Source organism: Pygocentrus nattereri, chromosome 25, assembly GCF_015220715.1.
Source record: "Pygocentrus nattereri isolate fPygNat1 chromosome 25, fPygNat1.pri, whole genome shotgun sequence".
NCBI classification, from domain to species: domain Eukaryota; kingdom Metazoa; phylum Chordata; class Actinopteri; order Characiformes; family Serrasalmidae; genus Pygocentrus; species Pygocentrus nattereri.
In genome coordinates this window covers 15,345,434-15,363,528 of record NC_051235.1, presented here as the reverse complement: position 1 = coordinate 15,363,528, position 18,095 = coordinate 15,345,434, and the positions used below count along the sequence as shown (strand labels likewise).

Here is an 18,095-nt window from a genome sequence, read left to right as displayed (position 1 = left end):
CCCCTCACTGGCCAACCATCGTCGCCTCTGACATTGGCATTGATGACCAAGATTACCGTTTTTTTAAACAAATGTCAAAAGCAAGAGATTGTCTTTTGCTTCTGCTGTGTAAAGTAGCTCATTAATATGAAGAATGAGACTTTCCGAGCTACTTTCACATTTCCGGTATGAAAAGTAAGCTACCCAGTGTCACCATTTGCCCGTGTTGCCAAGGTGTGTTTTTGCAGTGTTCTTTTCTCACATTAACATTTCTCACATTTGGGCATTCGTGGGCTGGAGTTTAGGGAACTGGCCCTGTAACCGGAAGGTTGCCGGTTCGATCCCCAGTTCCAACAGTCCATGACTGAGGTGTCCTTGACCCCCAATTGCTCCCCAGGTGCCGTGGATAGGGCTACCCACCACTCTGGGCAAGTGTGCTCACTGTGTGTGTGTGCTAGTGTATGTGTGTGTGTGCTCACTGTATGTGGTGTTTCACTTCACGGATGGGTTAAATGTGGAGGTGGAATGTCCCCATTTGTGGGGTTAAAAAAGTATCGCATAAAACTTAAAATGCTGTAGCCGTTTGTGTGTTTTTGTTGTGCAAAAAAACAGTGAACATAAAAAGTAAACAGTGTTTATTTCTGTAAATCTCCCATAGATATTTGACTGGGTTTAGATATGGGTACAACAAAAGCCATAGCATATTATGTAGATCATTTTCATACTTTTCAAACCATTCAGCTAAAGCACAACATAGCCTAGCCACCACAACCCGTACTGTGGGGTTCAAGCAAGCGAACCGTATAGTTCTCTTGACGTATGCTGCGCATGCACTCACCCACTTGTGGAGAAATGGTCAAATGAGTCATCCTTCACCAATCACTTATTTCTGCATCTCTGTAGACTCATTTCTGTAGTGCCTGTTGTCCTACTAAACACACTGTGCATTTATCTTTGCAATTAGAGATTTATGCTCTGCAACACTTCTAAAATATCGCACTCTGTGTAGTTATAGATGGACTGTTCCTGCTGATGCAGTCTGACCTCTTTCTTGTTATTCTCAGTTACCTGATGAGCAGTAACTCTTCTGTTTTCCATTATGTGCCATGCTAATGTATCTGCATCATGGTCTTTGAATCTGTGCTTTTGACCACATTTTACAGACTTATTTATTAGGGAGGCATGAGGATCATAGTGGTATTGACAGATATTTGCCTAGAAAAACATTGCCATAGGACAGATGTTTGCTTTTTACTGATATTTCAAAATCAGTATTTGATGCTGTATTTATTGTCCTTTGGAAGATATGTTTTGGTGATGCTGGGCTGCTATGCTTAATGCTGCATTTGGAACAGAATTTTTCTTCCCTTACAACAAATCTGTTTGCTCAGACACAGAATTAATTTTAGCAGATCAGATTTTGTGGGACGTCTGACCACTGCAGTAGCTAACTGCAACCATTGTGATAGCTAACATGATCATTTGTGATGATGAATCTCATAGATGCTTTTCCATTGACTGAAATTTGTTAAATTTGCCACACGATTCATTCAATAGGTGGTCCTAATGGCCAGTGCAGATGTTTATATCTGTTTATCCCTGATTGCATTGCATTCTCATGCCATCCCTAGATGCAGACTACAGCTTTAATTGCACCTTAAATTTTGCTCTGAACCTGAATTTTTGTCCAAGCTCAACCTTACCTGATACATGGATTCATGAGCGTGGGCCTCTTGGATTTCAGTGCAGAGTGGGAGACATCAGTATGGCAAATTGAAAACAGTTTAAAGTAGTGAAAGCAGTGAAGAGCAAAGTAAGGAGAAACATTGAAGCTGGAGAAAACACAGGTCACCCAAGTGGTGGGTGAAAACCCAAATGTGAAATATTAACCTGTCCCAAACCCAACACATATTTGAAATGATGTACTAAGCAATCAGATAAATATAAATGTTGTATAAGTTCTAATTATTATTTTATAAGCTCTAATGTAGGCATAAATGCTGACTTGCTTATAGCTTACTGTGTGTGTGCGCTTGTCTACATGCTTGTTGCTTATCTGTTGGGTGCAGCATCTGAATAGGTCTGCTTTTACACTTGTTTGACGCCACTGCATTTCTGCTCAGCGTAATCATTCAGGTTTTCCTCTTTGGCAGCTGGCTGCTGCTATTGTTAGACACAAGTAGCAATAAAACATGTTCTCAGTGGGCAGCAGGGTCCATTTCTTATTCATGCTGTTTGAATTCTCACTTTCACTTTGTTCATTCTCAGATGTTCAGCTGAAAGTAGGTTATGTCTGTCTGTGCAGTGGAATGCACTAGTCAGGGATATCACTGTGGGAAGACTGAAGAACAGCATTGTGTAAGGCCTAAATCTGCCGCTGTGGAGATGTAATCATGGTTAATTCTGCTGTGCTAGCTTTCTCATTCCCTAGCCACTCTGACATTCTTACTGCAGAAGTAAATGTACACTTGTATATTTCACTTGTCACGTTTAGCATATTTGATTATTGTCAGTGTAACCTATAGATATTACATTTAAAAATAACAATTGTTAAAGTATCTATGTGTTTTATTTAATATTTCAAGAATTGTGGGAATGAAAAGAAGTAATTTATGTTACACTGTCATTATCTGCCTTGAGGTTTCAACACCACTTTAAAAGACATTCTTTACTTTATTAACTTTCTTTTTTCTTGCTTTTATTTAACTTTCATTTTTTATTTATAACTTTTTTTTACTCATTTTACACTCATCTACAATTACATTCATTATTCACATTTCAAAATTGCTTAATCATCTTTTGCAACTTCCCTATTTGTAACCTGTGATTTTGCTTCGGACTAGCATGTATCATATCTTAATTTGCAACCAGATTGTTCTTATATTGAGTTTGAAATATTATCATATTTTCTTTTGCAGCTCCTGACACGTTTATGATGTGTCTAATCCACTGAAAGGTCATGAGAGTCTACCTCGCCTGCGTCCACTGACGCTTCACGTCTCGACCTTTTCAACGGACTGCTCCTGTCGCCTCTCCCTTGGCCAGCGATGCAGCCATGAGCTCAGCGCTGTGGAGCCAGGAGAAGCCGGCGGGCGGCTTCCGCGATGACTGGCGCTTCTACATGGTGGTTAAGGAATGTGTGGTGGAGAAGCCACCTCAGAAGACCCTGCGCATCCCACGCGGCAGCCTGGGCCAGGCGTGTCAGGAGCGCAACAGCCTGGGTCGTCCGTTGCCGCCCAGCAAGGGCAAGCGCAGTCTGCGTATCCTGGATCAGACCAACGTGGTGGTGAGTGTGGATGAGCGCGATGTGCTGGAGCTGGACGAGAAGCTGGCTGAGCTGCTGTTCCCAATCACCAATTGCGAGGAACGCTATGGCCTGCTGTGCAACAAGCCCCGCCTGGACAGAGCCCGTGAGATTGACTGTGGCTCCAAAGTTCGTGTGCAGCTGCGCTCTGGTGATGAGCCTTTACCAGGTGTCGTCAGGTTCAAAGGGGCTCTGCTGCCTGATCGAGCGCTGTCTGGCATATGGTTCGGAGTGGAGCTGCTGGTGAGGAATGGGGCTTGCTCACTGGGGTGACTACTAGGGCTGGGTAGCATGACATTTGTACCAGTTGACCAAATGTTAGCTAGTGGTGGGTGATACAGGTTTATCCACTATACTAGTTGAAATTCTTCCTCTGGTATGGAGGTTTGTCATAACCGTTATCCCACATACATGCAGATAACGTGCTATGCAGGCAGTGCAAACCACGTTAATATTAGCCTCTGTGGCTGAGTTGCTGAGCCATGGATGTTTGTCACATTATAACTATAACTAAATAGCTGTTATACTGGTGTATAAAGCACAGACAATGCAACATACAAATAGTGCAAACCAAGCTAACATTAACCCATTTAGTCAGGTCACTGAGCCAGGGATGTTTTGGTCACGTTTTAAATGGAAATGAAATTGCAGCAGTCCATGGATCACCTTCCGCTGTCTAGAGTGTTGCATCTGAAGTAGTCCATTTTGTTTGAGGAAGCAGATTTAAAAATCTTAAAAAAAAAAAGTCTTTTGGGGTTAGTCATAGCCTAGCATGGCTAACCAGATCACTTCTGTTTCCTCTCGTACCACCTGAGAAGCGGGAGGCAGGATAGCTGAAGTTGCCTTTTTATTGATCTTCCCATTCCACATTCACTAATGCAGCAGTTACATTCAGGTGCCTGTACAGGTACCAGAAAGTACATTCCTCTCCATATAAGGTGGAATGGAAAATATGAACAGAAAGCTGTCCAATAAGAAGCCAGCTTTAGCCTTGTGGAAATTTAGATGTGACACAAAGTTTAGCATCGCTTTTGTGAGATCAGTCATGCTAGTGTTACAAAGCAATATTGACGGGCTTGCTTAACATATGGTTTAGTTTTGTTTTTTTACTTTTTTTAAGCAATGAAAGTATTTCAGATTTACTTGGGTGTGAAAAAATGGGGTTTATTAAAAATGGAGAATTCCCAGAATAATAATCCACTGTTAACCTATAAAAAATATTTACTTAAGCTGAAATATACATATATATTGTGAAATGTTCAGAAACCTTTGGCCATGCTGCTTACTACTTGCTTCATCAATATATTTGATAGCATGCTATCCGTGGCATAATCTCTATATAACAGCATAGTTGCTTTTGCCGAGCAGTTTACTTTTAGTTTTTAATTTTATTTTGTGCATTTTAATCATTGTATCCAGATCAGACAGTTGACAGCAGTGTATGGGTGCTTAAGATTGTTTTTAAATAACAGTTTTAAATCCATAAAATCATAGATATGTTTAGTTTTCTTCTGTAAATCTGGCTTTACTTGTTTACAGTACTATGTAAGGTTCCATTTTTAATAGAATTTTAAGAAACAAAAAAAGACAATAATCCAATCAAGATATTTTATACCAAGTTTTTAAGATGTCCTTTAGTCAGAAATCATGGGTCATTTTAATAATGCTAACTTCAATCTCATACCTCATGCGTTTGGGAAATATAAAAATCAGGATATCAAATGTTCATAACTAGCATCCAGCCCTAGCAGGTTAGAGAGCTTATTCATTTGTGAACTTTTAAACTGGAGTGTTTAGGCCTTATCTATAATGATATAATATAGAGCTGTGCTAAAATTATGATTAATCACTGAATCATGGTGCTGTTGTTTACTATTTGTCTTGCATTTTAGTGTATTTTTGCTGTAACGTCCACTTCAGCTTGGGAAGACTGCTTAATTAGAAGTATATCAGAGCACAGGGGACTGCCAGGACCAAGGTTGGGGATCACTGCTTTAGTTCGGTCAGTGTGGATGAAGTACCTGTTTAATGCCTATAGATGGCAGTAGCTACGAAAGACCAGTAAATCTTGTAAGACTTCTTTAGCTTATATATCTGGTCAGCTGTTTCTACACATTGGCCATGGCAGAGGTATGACAAGTGTAGAAGCAGACGTTAAAGTTGAGTTTTTCATTATATTGTCTTTTTATTTATACAGTTAAGATAAAAGCCATTTAGAGTGATTTGATGTAAAATTCTCGAGAAACTTACCAAGTCAGAATTGTTTGCAGCAGTAGTAGCAGGAGTAAGAATCAAACATCTGACGCTGTTAATGGCTCTAAAGGCACCCTGGCAGGAAGGTTTTACTTGAAATGGTAACAAAAATGCTGCCTAATGTCTGAGTCATTGTTTTTTGGTAGTCTTGAGAAGCTTTTGGCCTCAAATGTATTTGGTAAAACACATTCATAGAGGGGTACACACAGGGTTTGAGTGTTCCCCAAAGATATCATTTTTTCAGATTTCCACTTTTTTACCATTATCAACATTGCATATAAAACCTCATAACACATGTAGATTCACTGGTGGTTTTGGATGGTGAATAAATGGATATATATGTGTTCTAAACATCATAACCCCTGGCTCTTATCGCCCCCATTATAAAGAAAACTTATAAAAAAGTTATGAAGACAGAAAAAATTGGTGGAAATCCTCCTTAATACCAAACACTAATGATAATTATAAAGCAGAAGTAGTGGTAATATAAGTATTATGTACTTATAAATATTATGTAATAAATATCATGTAGCAATTTTCACACACAATGATCCGTATCACAGCAACGGAAGGCAAAAATGCATTTAGGTGACAACTAAGCTGAAAATGAACTAAAGGCTCAGTTGTTTTTGTCTTGGTTGCACGTAGAAGCTTCTTTAGTGTCAGATGGTGAGTGAGGGAGAGATTTGTGTCAGTGCTGAGATGGTTCGAGTTCTGAGCATTAGCAGAAAGAGGGTGTGCCACAGGACAATGCTTCATTTGTGTCCAGCACTGGGGGCTGGTGGAGTGGGTTCAGGACATGATGTATCCAGCCTGCTCCCCTATTTCTCTGTGTGGAAGCTCCACTGGAATCCCAGGCATGGCACAGTGTGAATTGTAGGAGTTCAGTTTAATTTTCTGTAGACCTAACATTAGCCCATACATGGAAGCAACAATTGTCTGTTCACTAGGTGTGTTTGGCAGTGTGGGATATACAGTGCGGAAGAGTGAGGGGCATGTGCTTTGTCAGAACCCTCTCTATTTAGTGGGTGCCTTCTAAAGAATATGTTCTTCTGTCTAATTTTTAGTTCTTATTTAATATCATCCTCATGCTTGTTGTATTTAAACTCTGCAGGTATCGCAGTAATATTCTTATTTCATTGTTTTAATTGGAAAATAATGTAGAACAGTTAAATTCTTGAAATGGCCAATGGAAAATAATCCAATCAGGATTATTTTCCATGGTATTTAGGTAGAACTAGGGCTTCAAGAGCTGAACTGAAGGCCATGTTAGATTAACTACCAACATAAATAAAAAAAATAAAATAAATAAAAAACGACAGGAATGAACAAATCACATTTCCATTGGTTTTGACCAATTTTTGTGAAACTTATTATTGTGAAGCTGCAACGCACAGGGTAAATATATTTGAATATGTGAAGTGCCATTATCTTATCAGTTACATGCTACTAGAGTCCCATAGGGGTACTAGCAGAAATTATTTGAAGCTTTACTGTAGAGCTTTTACTCTGACCTCATGGCCTAGCTCTAATAGTTGCTCTTTACCACTGGTAATGTAGTTTATGAAGAGTTCAAGATTCAAGAGTTTTATTGTCATATACACAGCAGAACAGGCAGTTACATTGCACAATGAAATTCTTACTTTGCTGTTCCTCCATTCACCTAATATAATCTTAGAAGATTGCAATGAACAGATATAAACAGTAGTGTTCTGTGCAAGTAACAGATGTAAACAGTAGTGTTCTGACAGCAGCGGTACAGTGTATGTAAGGTGCAGTTACTGAGTGTAAGTTTTGTTCCCAGCTGCATTGTAGACAACTATGTAGAAGTTTCCCTTTTCATGATTTATGTTGTTGGGAGTGAGCCTTACACATGCAAGAATTACAAGTGCAATATTATGCATAGTTGCTGTTCTTTTTAAAAACTCCTGTTCAAAAGCAAATGACCAAGTTAACATTATACATTTTCTGCAAACCCAAGTCTTTCAGTCACTGTGCATCTTCTTTATGTTTCAAATTTGTTAATCAGAAAGGTTTTCATATGTGCTCATCATACATCAGTCATAAATAGGTGAACTAATAAACAAAGAAGTATTCCTTGCCCTGCCCTGACCTTCCATTTCATTACATAACTTATCAGAGTCATTAGGTGTAGTTGTGGTTGTCCAGCATTTTGTCATTGTACTTTTAAATACCATGGTGAAAGAAAGTCTAGCAAAGAACAATGAGAGCATACTGGAAGAGCAAGTGAAAAATTCCCCTGCTTAGGTGGTGAGTGCCGCAGTGCACGTGCAGTGAGTTTTATTTATTTATTTATTTATTTTTATAAACTGGATTAGTGTAAAATATATGACAAACATACTCTGGAAACAATACCACTTAAAAGTGGTCTTTGTATTCGAATCATACTGTAAATCTAAGATTGTAAAAAGTGGACAATGAGTTTCTTCCTTGATGCCATTAGTAAATTGGCTTTATTATGTGTGTATTATATGCTGTATATATTACACTGATAAGTAAGTAATTTCATATAGCAGCCTTTTGGTTTTGGCAGTGTTGTGTTTATTTATCTGTATTGAATTCAATGTTATCCACTCTGTGTCTTTGTCTGTTTCCTTCTATATCTTCTCTCTGCATCTCTCTCTCAATCTGTGTCTGTCTCTCAGGAGGAAGGTCGTGGTCAGGGTTTCACAGAGGGTTCGTATCAAGGCCAGCAGCTCTTTCGATGTGAGGATGAGTGTGGAGTCTTTGTCGCGCTCGATAAACTTGAGCTGTGGGAGGATGAGGAGCTGGAGGTGGATCATGTGACCCTAGTGGATAACGACCTGGAAGGGGAAGGAGATTTCCCACCACTGGAGATCAACTCACGTGTGCTGGTTCAGACCCGGGAAGGTCCCGAACGAGGGACTGTCATCTTCTGTGACCTGTTGCCTGGCAACGAGACACTGGGCTATTATGTCGGTGTTGATATGGTAATTTTTTTAAAACTTCAGTTATATTTCAGATCCTCTTGTGTGCTAACCTGAAAAGATTTTTGGTTTATATGGGGGGAGTGGGGGGGTGGGTTTGCTGCTGAGACTGTTGAAGCAGCATCTATGTCTTTTGACTTGGTTTGGACTGTCATATGTTTTGAAGTTACTGGCCCATCACTTTAGATAAGTATGTGCAGGCCCATTTGTATTGATGTTTTAATGTAGTAAGTAAACAGTAGTAGTACACCGCCATTCAAAAGTGTGGAATCACTGTTTTCAGTAGCATGAAGCCAATTATATGTTAATTTAAACCCAGATACAAACATTGAAACTTTGAATCAAGTTGTACTAAATTCATTATCATGATTATATTATATTATATTATATTATATTATATTATATTATATTATATTATCATTAAGGTTTTAGGCAGCTATACACACTTTATATTATAGCATGCATTATACACTTGACCATGTTGGCTGAATATGTATTCTGCTGCTTCAGACAGCTAGCTAGCCAGAGTTTCTCATAGTAAATACAGATAAATACAACTGAGAACATACTGTATAGCTGTCTGGAACAGTAGGACTGTACTGCACCGACCATTAAGACTGACTGTTGACTCAAATTGAATAGTTTCAATTAGCAAACAAATGACTCTTTACCCACTGAAGTGCAAAGAATTTATTGAATAATAATGTTATTCATACATAGCACCTCTACTTTGAGTAGATAACTGTGCAATGTTTATGATATTATAACTTCGTTATTCCCCAAAGGTTTATTTATAAAAATATAAATTTAACATAAAAAACCTTCTCGTGTCTAGCTTTATAGTATTTCAGTCTGATATGATTGAATAAAATAACAGCAATTATTAATATGACCACAGATTTCTAACTTTTGAATGGACGTGTGTATTAGTATTGGGTGCTATGGCCAAAAATGTATATCATGGTGTAATTTCTGGCCTTTGGACCTGCCAGATGTTGTTTCATATCTTAATTTCTATAAGGTTGAAATTGACTTCTTATTTGCAAGCTTTTTATTCAAATTTTCTCATCCACTTTCAATGTAGCAGCAGTTCTGTGAATTTCCAGTTCCAAAAACATGAAAGAAGTCAGTGGAGCCTATGTAACTATGGGCAATGGTTACAACAATCTGGCACATGTACAGTCACCTAAATGTAACTGCTTTACTCTCTAAGGTGGAAAGGGAAATTCGAATAAGAAGCCAACTTCCACTTTGTTGAATCTCTGAAATCATTTGTCTCATATGCATTTGGTATGAGAGGAAGCAGAAGCTGTCTGGTTGGTCACATTAGACTAAGGTTAACCCCAAATGACCAGCCATTTCTTTATTTAGTGAGTCGGCCACTCAGCTAAGCGGGCTATTGTTAGCGTGGATTGCACTGCTTGTACATTGCATTATCTGTGCTGTATCTGTATGCTGAGTGAACCTAATGCATACATTTGACTTCTAATCAGTTTTAACCCCTGTTTTGAAACTAGATCAAATATTAAATGTTTTATCTTAATCCTTGCACTGCTTTTTTCAGTAATGTTCTGTTAAACATTCTGTCAAATGTCGTAGTGTGGTGTAATGACTGACTAATGCAGTCAGTGAGAGCACTATATGTGGGATGTTTTTACTTCAGCTCTTGCCCTCTGTGCTTTGCTGTCGCCGTAACCGTTGACTAGCGGCCCACTCGCTGTCGGGCCTAAACAAAAGAGCAGTCACGCTTTAGGGAGGGCGGATGGAGGGATGAAAGGATGGAGCGATGAGAGGGGAGGGAGAAAGAGAGAGTATGACCAGCACTGTGGCCTGCTGCCAGACACTCGGTCAAGACACCGCCATCGCATGCACACACTCCACTAGACCCAGCCCTTCAGCTTCAACTAGATCTACATACAGCCAACAGAGCAGACCAGAGATACAACACACTGCCTTTGAGTTGAGCAGAAGTTGTGGAGCCTAGATTGGATTGGTCTCAGTGCTAATAGGATAATTTCATCAGTATTTTGTTCTTGGTGTGAAGCAAATGCTTGGATAGTTGATCTAGTGAAGCAGTCAGTTTTCATATAGATGCTCTGGATAGTGTTATAGGGACTCGCATAGGTGACCTGTGAGAAATAGGTATCAAAATAAATGGTACCGAGTAGAGTAGATTAGGATTTTGGAAAGTCTTGTTAGCCCTTGCTATTTTTTTGTTAGAATAGGTGAGTGTAGGAAAAGGTGTATAGAAACTAGACAGCCTTGGGTTTGTGTGTGTATATGTATTAAGGGGTCCTAAATAATGGTGGTTGAGCAATAAATGTAGGGTGTGAGATGAGCTAGGTGAGTGTCAGTAATAGGGTGCTGTACGTCTCACCCTCAGGACAATCCTATTGGAGACTGGGACGGCGTGATCGATGGGAAGCTGCTGTGTAATTTCGCCAGTCTTGAGCACACCCGTCTCGTACCCATCTGTGACGTCATGCCAGGTAAGTGCTTGCTTTTTCACCTACCTGTTTGGCCTGAACTGGTCATTTTGATGGTATGGAATTGAGGTGTGTGGGTTTGTGTGCTATGAGTTCCAGCCAAGCTGTGAATTAACAGGCTGCTTTGTATTGTTGGTTGAGAACAGCCATTCCTGACTCAAACAAAGCATGTTTGTGTGCTCATTGCGGTTAAAGGTTAGAGCACTTTAACATGTTTCCCATGCATGTGCCTGTACTTGCGTGTAGGTATGTTGCCATGGAAGGGACAGTCAGAGAATTTACTGTTCGCACACATTTTCCCACTTACTCTAGATTTAGTTTGTTAGCTAAGACATGACTGGAGACCAAAGTTGGCTTCTTTAGTTTAGAACTGGAGTCATGAGGACTACTACAATTTTATACTAATATACTCTAAATGTCTGTCTACCTCAGACTGCATGCAGGTGTTTATGAACATTGCAGGAACTCGTCAGTTTGGTTTATGATGCAGTATGAACTATAAAAATTAATAAAACTCTGTGTACCTGAAGCTGTTGACAGACACAGTTTGAGCTCAAATAAACAAACATTACTCAGCACTGCCCCTAAATGTTACACCACCAGTTAACATTTAAAACCTTTTGTTTTAGAAAAATTTATCTAAATTTTCTACTTTTCTACTATTTTATGTCCATCTATTTGAATCCCAACAGATGAAAACAGACCCAATTTCCATTCTATTTGTTGTATTATGTAATGATTATGAGAAGCCCACTCCAAAAACAGTGCTCTCCATATATTTTATTTGCCTTTGTAGGCCATAGTTTTAAATATTACCCAAACAATGTACACAGGGTTAAAGTGCACATTCTCAGATAAATAAGGGGGATTTTTACATATCTGTTTGCATCTTCTGTTTGTGAAGATTTATGTGTTCAGTAGTCATTGACAAATCCCTCCTTTCTTCTTAAGAGTGCTTCTGATCAGTTGGACAGGTGTAAGGGGATTTTTCTTCATTATAATGAAATGCTTCTGTCATCAGCTATGGTGGTGTTCCTTGGCCTAACGTATATATTGGACTTGTAATCAGTTTTAATCACCTCTGAAACTAGACCAAATGCATGAAGACCAGTCCCTTTATGACCAGTTTTCTTTCTTCTTAATAATGTTCATCAACATTTGATTTTGGCAAGCCAAAGGTTTGGCCAGTGTTTCTTATTGTTCTGTTATGGTTTCTCAGCCTTATAGTTCCTTGACTCTTCTTTTTGACAAACAGCAAACTCCATAGATAACCAAAAGCCTAGAATCATGAGTAGATGCTAAAAGCTCTCTTATGCTTACACTTATGAAGCAAGTACACGTTCTTGTGTAATCCCAAACACTTTTGAAGGCCTGTGTTCCAAACAGTATGATGCATTGAAGTTGGAACAGGTGGTATGTATAAAAAGTACTGTAATTTCTACATGGTAAAACTATATGCAATTACCCTTAATTAAAATCTGGAGTGTGAATCTGAGTGTGAATCTTCCACGACATGTGAATTGTTTTAATTATTATTTTAGTATTAATTTATTATTGGCATCGTACAGAGACAGATAAATTCTGCCAATAAAGTTCTACTATTGATTGAAGTTGCTTGTTTATTGTTATAATTAACACAAGTGAGGAAAACTGGACCTTTTATAAGGATTTTAATGGTCTCAGGTTTGTATGTTTTGCACAGAGATTGATTGCAGTTCTTAGCTGCTCATCCTCTTCACAGCAATACAGGCTGAAAACATACTTGAACTAGAACACAAAAAACACAGTCGTGGTTAAAATAACAAGAACATGCAAAAAGTATTCAGACTTAAATGCCTTTATATGAGGGAAAACTAATGGCAAAATCAGAGCTCTTTAATAGAAACCAACATAACTGTTAAGAATACTAGGAAGTGGCACTACCATTACTGGAGTTTTTCAACAGCAATTGTGAACTGAATATCAAATTTGACTATTCAAAGTAAAGCACTATTTAGCTAAAACAGTAACTAAAAATGGCATCATTGTCTATAACAAAATTTTCCTATTGATCAGTTCTTAAATGTAACAGAGAGCTGATGTGGTGTGTGTTTCTGTGTGATGGGGGTAGAAATGTTGCATCTGTGCAGGTGATCTTGTGTGTCGACAGGCTGCAAACAGAAGCGCTGTCATCTAGTTTTCAAAATTGTGTGTGGCTTCAACTTTGTCTGTTCCCTCTGTTTGCTAAATGATTTATCAGTTTGTATATCCACGTGTGTCGATGTAAAGGATGTTTTATGTAAGATGTGTTTCATTCTGAAGGTGCAAAAAATTGATAAATGTGTTACTGCATTACAGAAGTGTTCATACTGACTGGAGAGTTCTTAGTTGTGTAGGCCTACAGAATGCAGCCTAAAAATGTGCATGTAGAATGTGTATTTCAAAGTCTTCTGTTAATTTAGAAGAAACTACTTTTTTCTGTTTGTTCGGCAGATTTCAAGAAATAATGTCATTCTGTCTGAGAGATTGCATGCAAATTTCCTGTCTTGCATTGTCATTAGTTTCTGAGATTTAAAAACAGGCTGCTTACAGGCTCCGTCTTATTTGCCTCAGAATGAAGCTATGGAAAATCATGCCTACATTACATTGTTTTCCCTAGATAATTTCAAAGCCATTAGTAGTGTTGTGCATGTGGGGTGTCATCAAACTCTTGTGCATTATTATTTTTTAAAATACGGTGGATATAACCAGTTTTACTTTCTCTATACGTGTGTTTTAAAGAATTGAAAAGGTCTAGTAAGCAATTTATAGTCAGTTTATGTCAAAAGAATTAATGTGTGACTGAATACTTTACAGTTCATACTGGGTCAGAGAACAATGTACATGTTTTTCCATGTATGAAGATAAATAAATAAATTTGCGTTTGATTATTATCACTTGAAGAATGCTTGTTGGGTGCCTATGTCTGTAAACATCCAGAAGGGGGAGCGCTTGCTGGTTTTACTTGTTGATTAGACAGCAAAACTGAAACATCACACTTGATCATTTATCCTTTATTAGTGGGTACAACAGCATACTTCAACAAAACCAACTTAGACTAATACAACCCCAATTCCATTGAAGTTGGGACGTTGTGTAAAACAAATAAAAACAGAATACAATGATTTGCAAATCCTTTTCAACCCATATTCAATTGAATACACTACAAAGACAAGATATTTAATGTTCAAATGGATACATTTTGTTTTTTGAAAATATTCACTCATTTTGAATTTGATGCCTGCAACACATTCCAAAAAAGTTGGGACAGGGGCAACAAAAGACTGGGAAAGTTGAGGAATGCTCAAAAAAACACCTGTTTGGAACATTCCACAGGTGAACATGTTAATGGGAAACAGGTGAGTGTCATGATTGGGTATAAAGGGAGCATCCCTGAAAGGCTCAGTCGTTCACAAGCAAGGATGGGGCGAGGATCACCACTTTGTGAACAACTGTGTGAGCAAATAGTCCACCAGTTTAAGAACAACGTTTCTCAACGTACAATTGCAAGGAATTTAGGGATGTCATCATCTACAGTCCATAATATCATCAAAAGATTCAGAGAATCTGGAGAAATCTCTGCAAGTAAGCTGCAAGGCATAAAACCAACATTGAATGTCCGTGACCTTCAATCCCTCAGGCAGCACTGCAGTAAAAACCGACATCATTCTGTAACGGATATTACCACATGGGCTCAGGAACACTTCAGAAAACCACTGTCCACTGGTGTGGGGGTGTGCTAGTGCCCATGGCATGGGTAACTTGCACATCTGTGAAGGCACCATTAATGCTGAAAGGTACATACAGGTTTTGGAGCAACATATGCTGCCATCCAAGCAACGTCTTTTTCAGGGACGTCCCTGCTTATTTCAGCAAGACAATGCCAAGCCACATTCTGCACGTGTTATGACAGCGTGGCTTTGTAGTAAAAGAGTGCGGGTACTAGACTGGCCTGTCTCCAGTCCAGGCCTGTCTCCCATTGAAAATGTGTGGCGCATTATGAAGCGCAAAATACGACAACGCAGGCGCCGGACTGTTGAACAACTGAAGTTGTACATCAAGCAAGAATGGGAAAGAATTCCACCTACAAAGCTTCAACAATTAGTGTCCTCAGTTCCCGAATGCTTATTGAGTGTTGTTAAAAGGAAAGGTGATGTAACACAGTGGTTAATGTGCCCCTGTCCCAACTTCTTTGGAACGTGTTGCAGGCATCAAATTCAAAGCGAGTGAATATTTGCAAAAAAAATGAAGTTTATCTGTTTGAACATTAAATATCTTGTCTTTGTAGTGTATTCAATTGAATATAGGTTGAAAAGGATTTGCAAGTCATCGTATTCTGTTTTTATTTATGTTTTACCCAACATCCCAAATTCATTGGAATTGGGGTTGTACTTAAATAGGCGGAAAAGCTCGTCATGATGTGTCACTTTAGTCAGGATAAACTATTGAAAAAGAAAATATCACTTGCATATGTACCATCTTGTACATTGCTATCATCGAGGTTTGCTAGATGGTGTCCACTTTTCTCTGCAAAACTTGTCACAGATGGATTCTTTGTGGTTCAGATATGGAATACACTTAGCTGTTTGAATGCAGCCTTATGCTAGTTCAATTAACAAATGTACGATTATACTAAATTTTAAAGTTGATATTCTGACATTATTTGACATAATTAAGTATGATATGGTCATTTTGGAGATCTTCAGTGATTTCACTGAAGTTGACACCAATCTGACCTGTTTCGGATGCTAGAATGAGTTACTGAAGTGTAGCCATGCATTTGCATGTGTCTTTATTTCACAGAGTACTCCATGCAGGACCCGAGGCTGTCCAAACCCAGCTTTACTTCAAGAGGGAGTGCTGATAAGTCTGGCAGCCAGGTCAAACCAAAGAACAAAGGTACCACAGCCTGCTTCTTCCCCAGTCTCCCTAGGACCTTATTTGTGTCCATTTTACACATTACCTCTATACCCTTCTAAGCTACAAATCTGATTTTAGTGCAACATTATTTAGTATTCATTTCTTTAAAAAGTTAAAGAATGACATCGGTTTTAAGTTGAACAGTTGCCTTTGTTTAAACTGAAAGCTATGCGAGAAGTGGATCATACCAAGAGGAAGTAAGTACATCTAGTCAGCACACTGCCAAAGCCTCCCTTACATCCTAAAGCAGTCTGTCTGCAGGATTGTGAACTTCAGTTTGTCTGCAGAAAGTATGTAGTCTTTTTCTTTGCTCTAGTGTCATCTCAAATGTGCTGTTTTTATGCATGTTAGTTTAATTGATAGTTCATTCGAACTGTGCTGATGTTGCTAACGGTGAATAAAAGATGACCCTTAAAGGCATTAGCATTTTTTATTAGCCCAATTACTGCTATTGGGTTGAACTGTACCTTTAAAATAAATGTCAATTATAATCTAAATGTACCCGTGATACCAAGTAAGTGTCAATTTTTCAATTCATTTATTTGATGTGAGTTTCCTGTTAAAGTTATTCAGGAAAATAAAGTACGATAAAAGTTGGTTGAGAAATCTCTTCATCCTTAGAATATATCTAACTTTTGGCATTGTCAGGAATGTCATCTGGATGTTCTTTTGCTCTGTGGGGGTGGGTTATTTTGGGGCTTTCTTCTTGTCAGGTTTTGCTGAAACTTCTTTTTTCTCCTGAGCAAGCATGAGCTGATGTGGATATAATGAGCTATCTGTGCACAGCATGTCTCCAAAGCAGCAGTCTCTCTCTCTCTCTCTCTCTCTCTCTCTCTCTCTCTCTCTCTCTCTCTCTCTCTCTCTCTCTCTCTCTCTCTCTCTCTCTCTCTCTCTCTTCCTTTTCTCTGTTTGTCATTTTTTAAGAAAATAAAGTAAAAAAATAATGTTATGTTCTGAAATCTCTTGTTGAAATCCCTTAAAGAGTTTTGTTAGTTATCTATGACGCATGCTTTTATTATCTGTTTACTGGTTTTGACATCTGTTTCCTGGACCTATGTTCAGCAAACTAGCTTGCACACTATGGTAGAGAGCTTAAGCAGTGAAATCCAATTCACTTACTGACATTTATGTTGAGCAGTCATCTTAAATAATCCATCCTGTATAGTTCAGACTCTATCTTGTTTGCTTTAGTTTTGCAGTTAATAATATCCATGTTTTATTTTGATTATTTTGACAGTGCAGCAAGCTTCTCAGTTATATCACTCTGAGATTAAATTATATGTGCATGGTGAGTGGACAAGATCAACCTGCTCAAAGAGTGGAGGCTACACTCTGACATAAAGTAATACCACATTTACATAAATTTCCCTTTACTCAGGATGTAGTTTTGGGTGTAATCAGCCATGACATTGTTGACTAAGAAGTTAGTTTCTTTAGTTTTGCACTGGACCTACAACACTAATATAGTCAACAAGGAAGTAGGAGGCTTGAAACCACTAATTAGCATTATGCAAATTGCATGCCAAGTTTGCACAATGTGAAAGACATAGACTTATATGATTTCTGACACCATACAGTGTACTTTTGACAAATTAGCAATAACGTCCAGGCTCCATGATAACTGCCAGTACTGTTTTTAGTCATGTATCATACTTCTGTCCGTTTTTAGAAGACAGTATCATACAGTTTTAGAAACATCTTGAGCAAGTCTTTTTGAGATTACGTGAGACAAGTGTGTGATGATTTAAACGTTCAGTTGGTGGTGTGTATTCCATTACTTGTTTGCTACATCAACCTTGTAGCTATATGCAAAACTAAAGAAACAAAAAACAGACATGTCTTGTAAAGGGGAATTCGGTTTTGGGTAGTAAACTAAAACCTATAAATTCTGTACAGATGTTCAGATTTTTAGCAAACTATCTGGTGGAGCTTAGTTGATGCTCAACAGTGTTAGGGTTAGGATTTGGATCAGGGTGAGGGTTAGTCTTAGGATTTGGGTTGAGATTAAGTTTAGGGCCAGGTTTGTGTTAGTAAACATCAAGGTGAATTAATTGCTGTTTAGCTAAATGTAAGTCAGTGGTAAGTTAAGTATGAATCTGAATTATACTATCCAAATATATCTTTTTTTTTGGAAACGCACACACACACACACACACACACACACAC

The 18,095-nt window shown here is 38.4% G+C and overlaps 1 protein-coding gene across 2 annotated transcripts in view; it reads left to right on the top strand.

Annotated features, from left to right (window-relative positions):
* Positions 1–18,095, top strand: part of cylda (cylindromatosis (turban tumor syndrome), a) — a 44,635-nt gene that overhangs the window by 5,133 nt on the left and 21,407 nt on the right. For both annotated transcript variants that reach the window (XM_017693225.2, XM_017693224.2), the window contains exons 2-5: positions 2,898–3,526; positions 8,203–8,508; positions 10,889–10,994; positions 15,813–15,908. In XM_017693225.2, coding sequence (XP_017548714.1) covers positions 3,035–3,526; positions 8,203–8,508; positions 10,889–10,994; positions 15,813–15,908 — 1,000 coding nt within the window. In that variant the 5' untranslated portion in view covers positions 2,898–3,034. The remainder of the gene's footprint in view (positions 1–2,897; positions 3,527–8,202; positions 8,509–10,888; positions 10,995–15,812; positions 15,909–18,095) is intronic.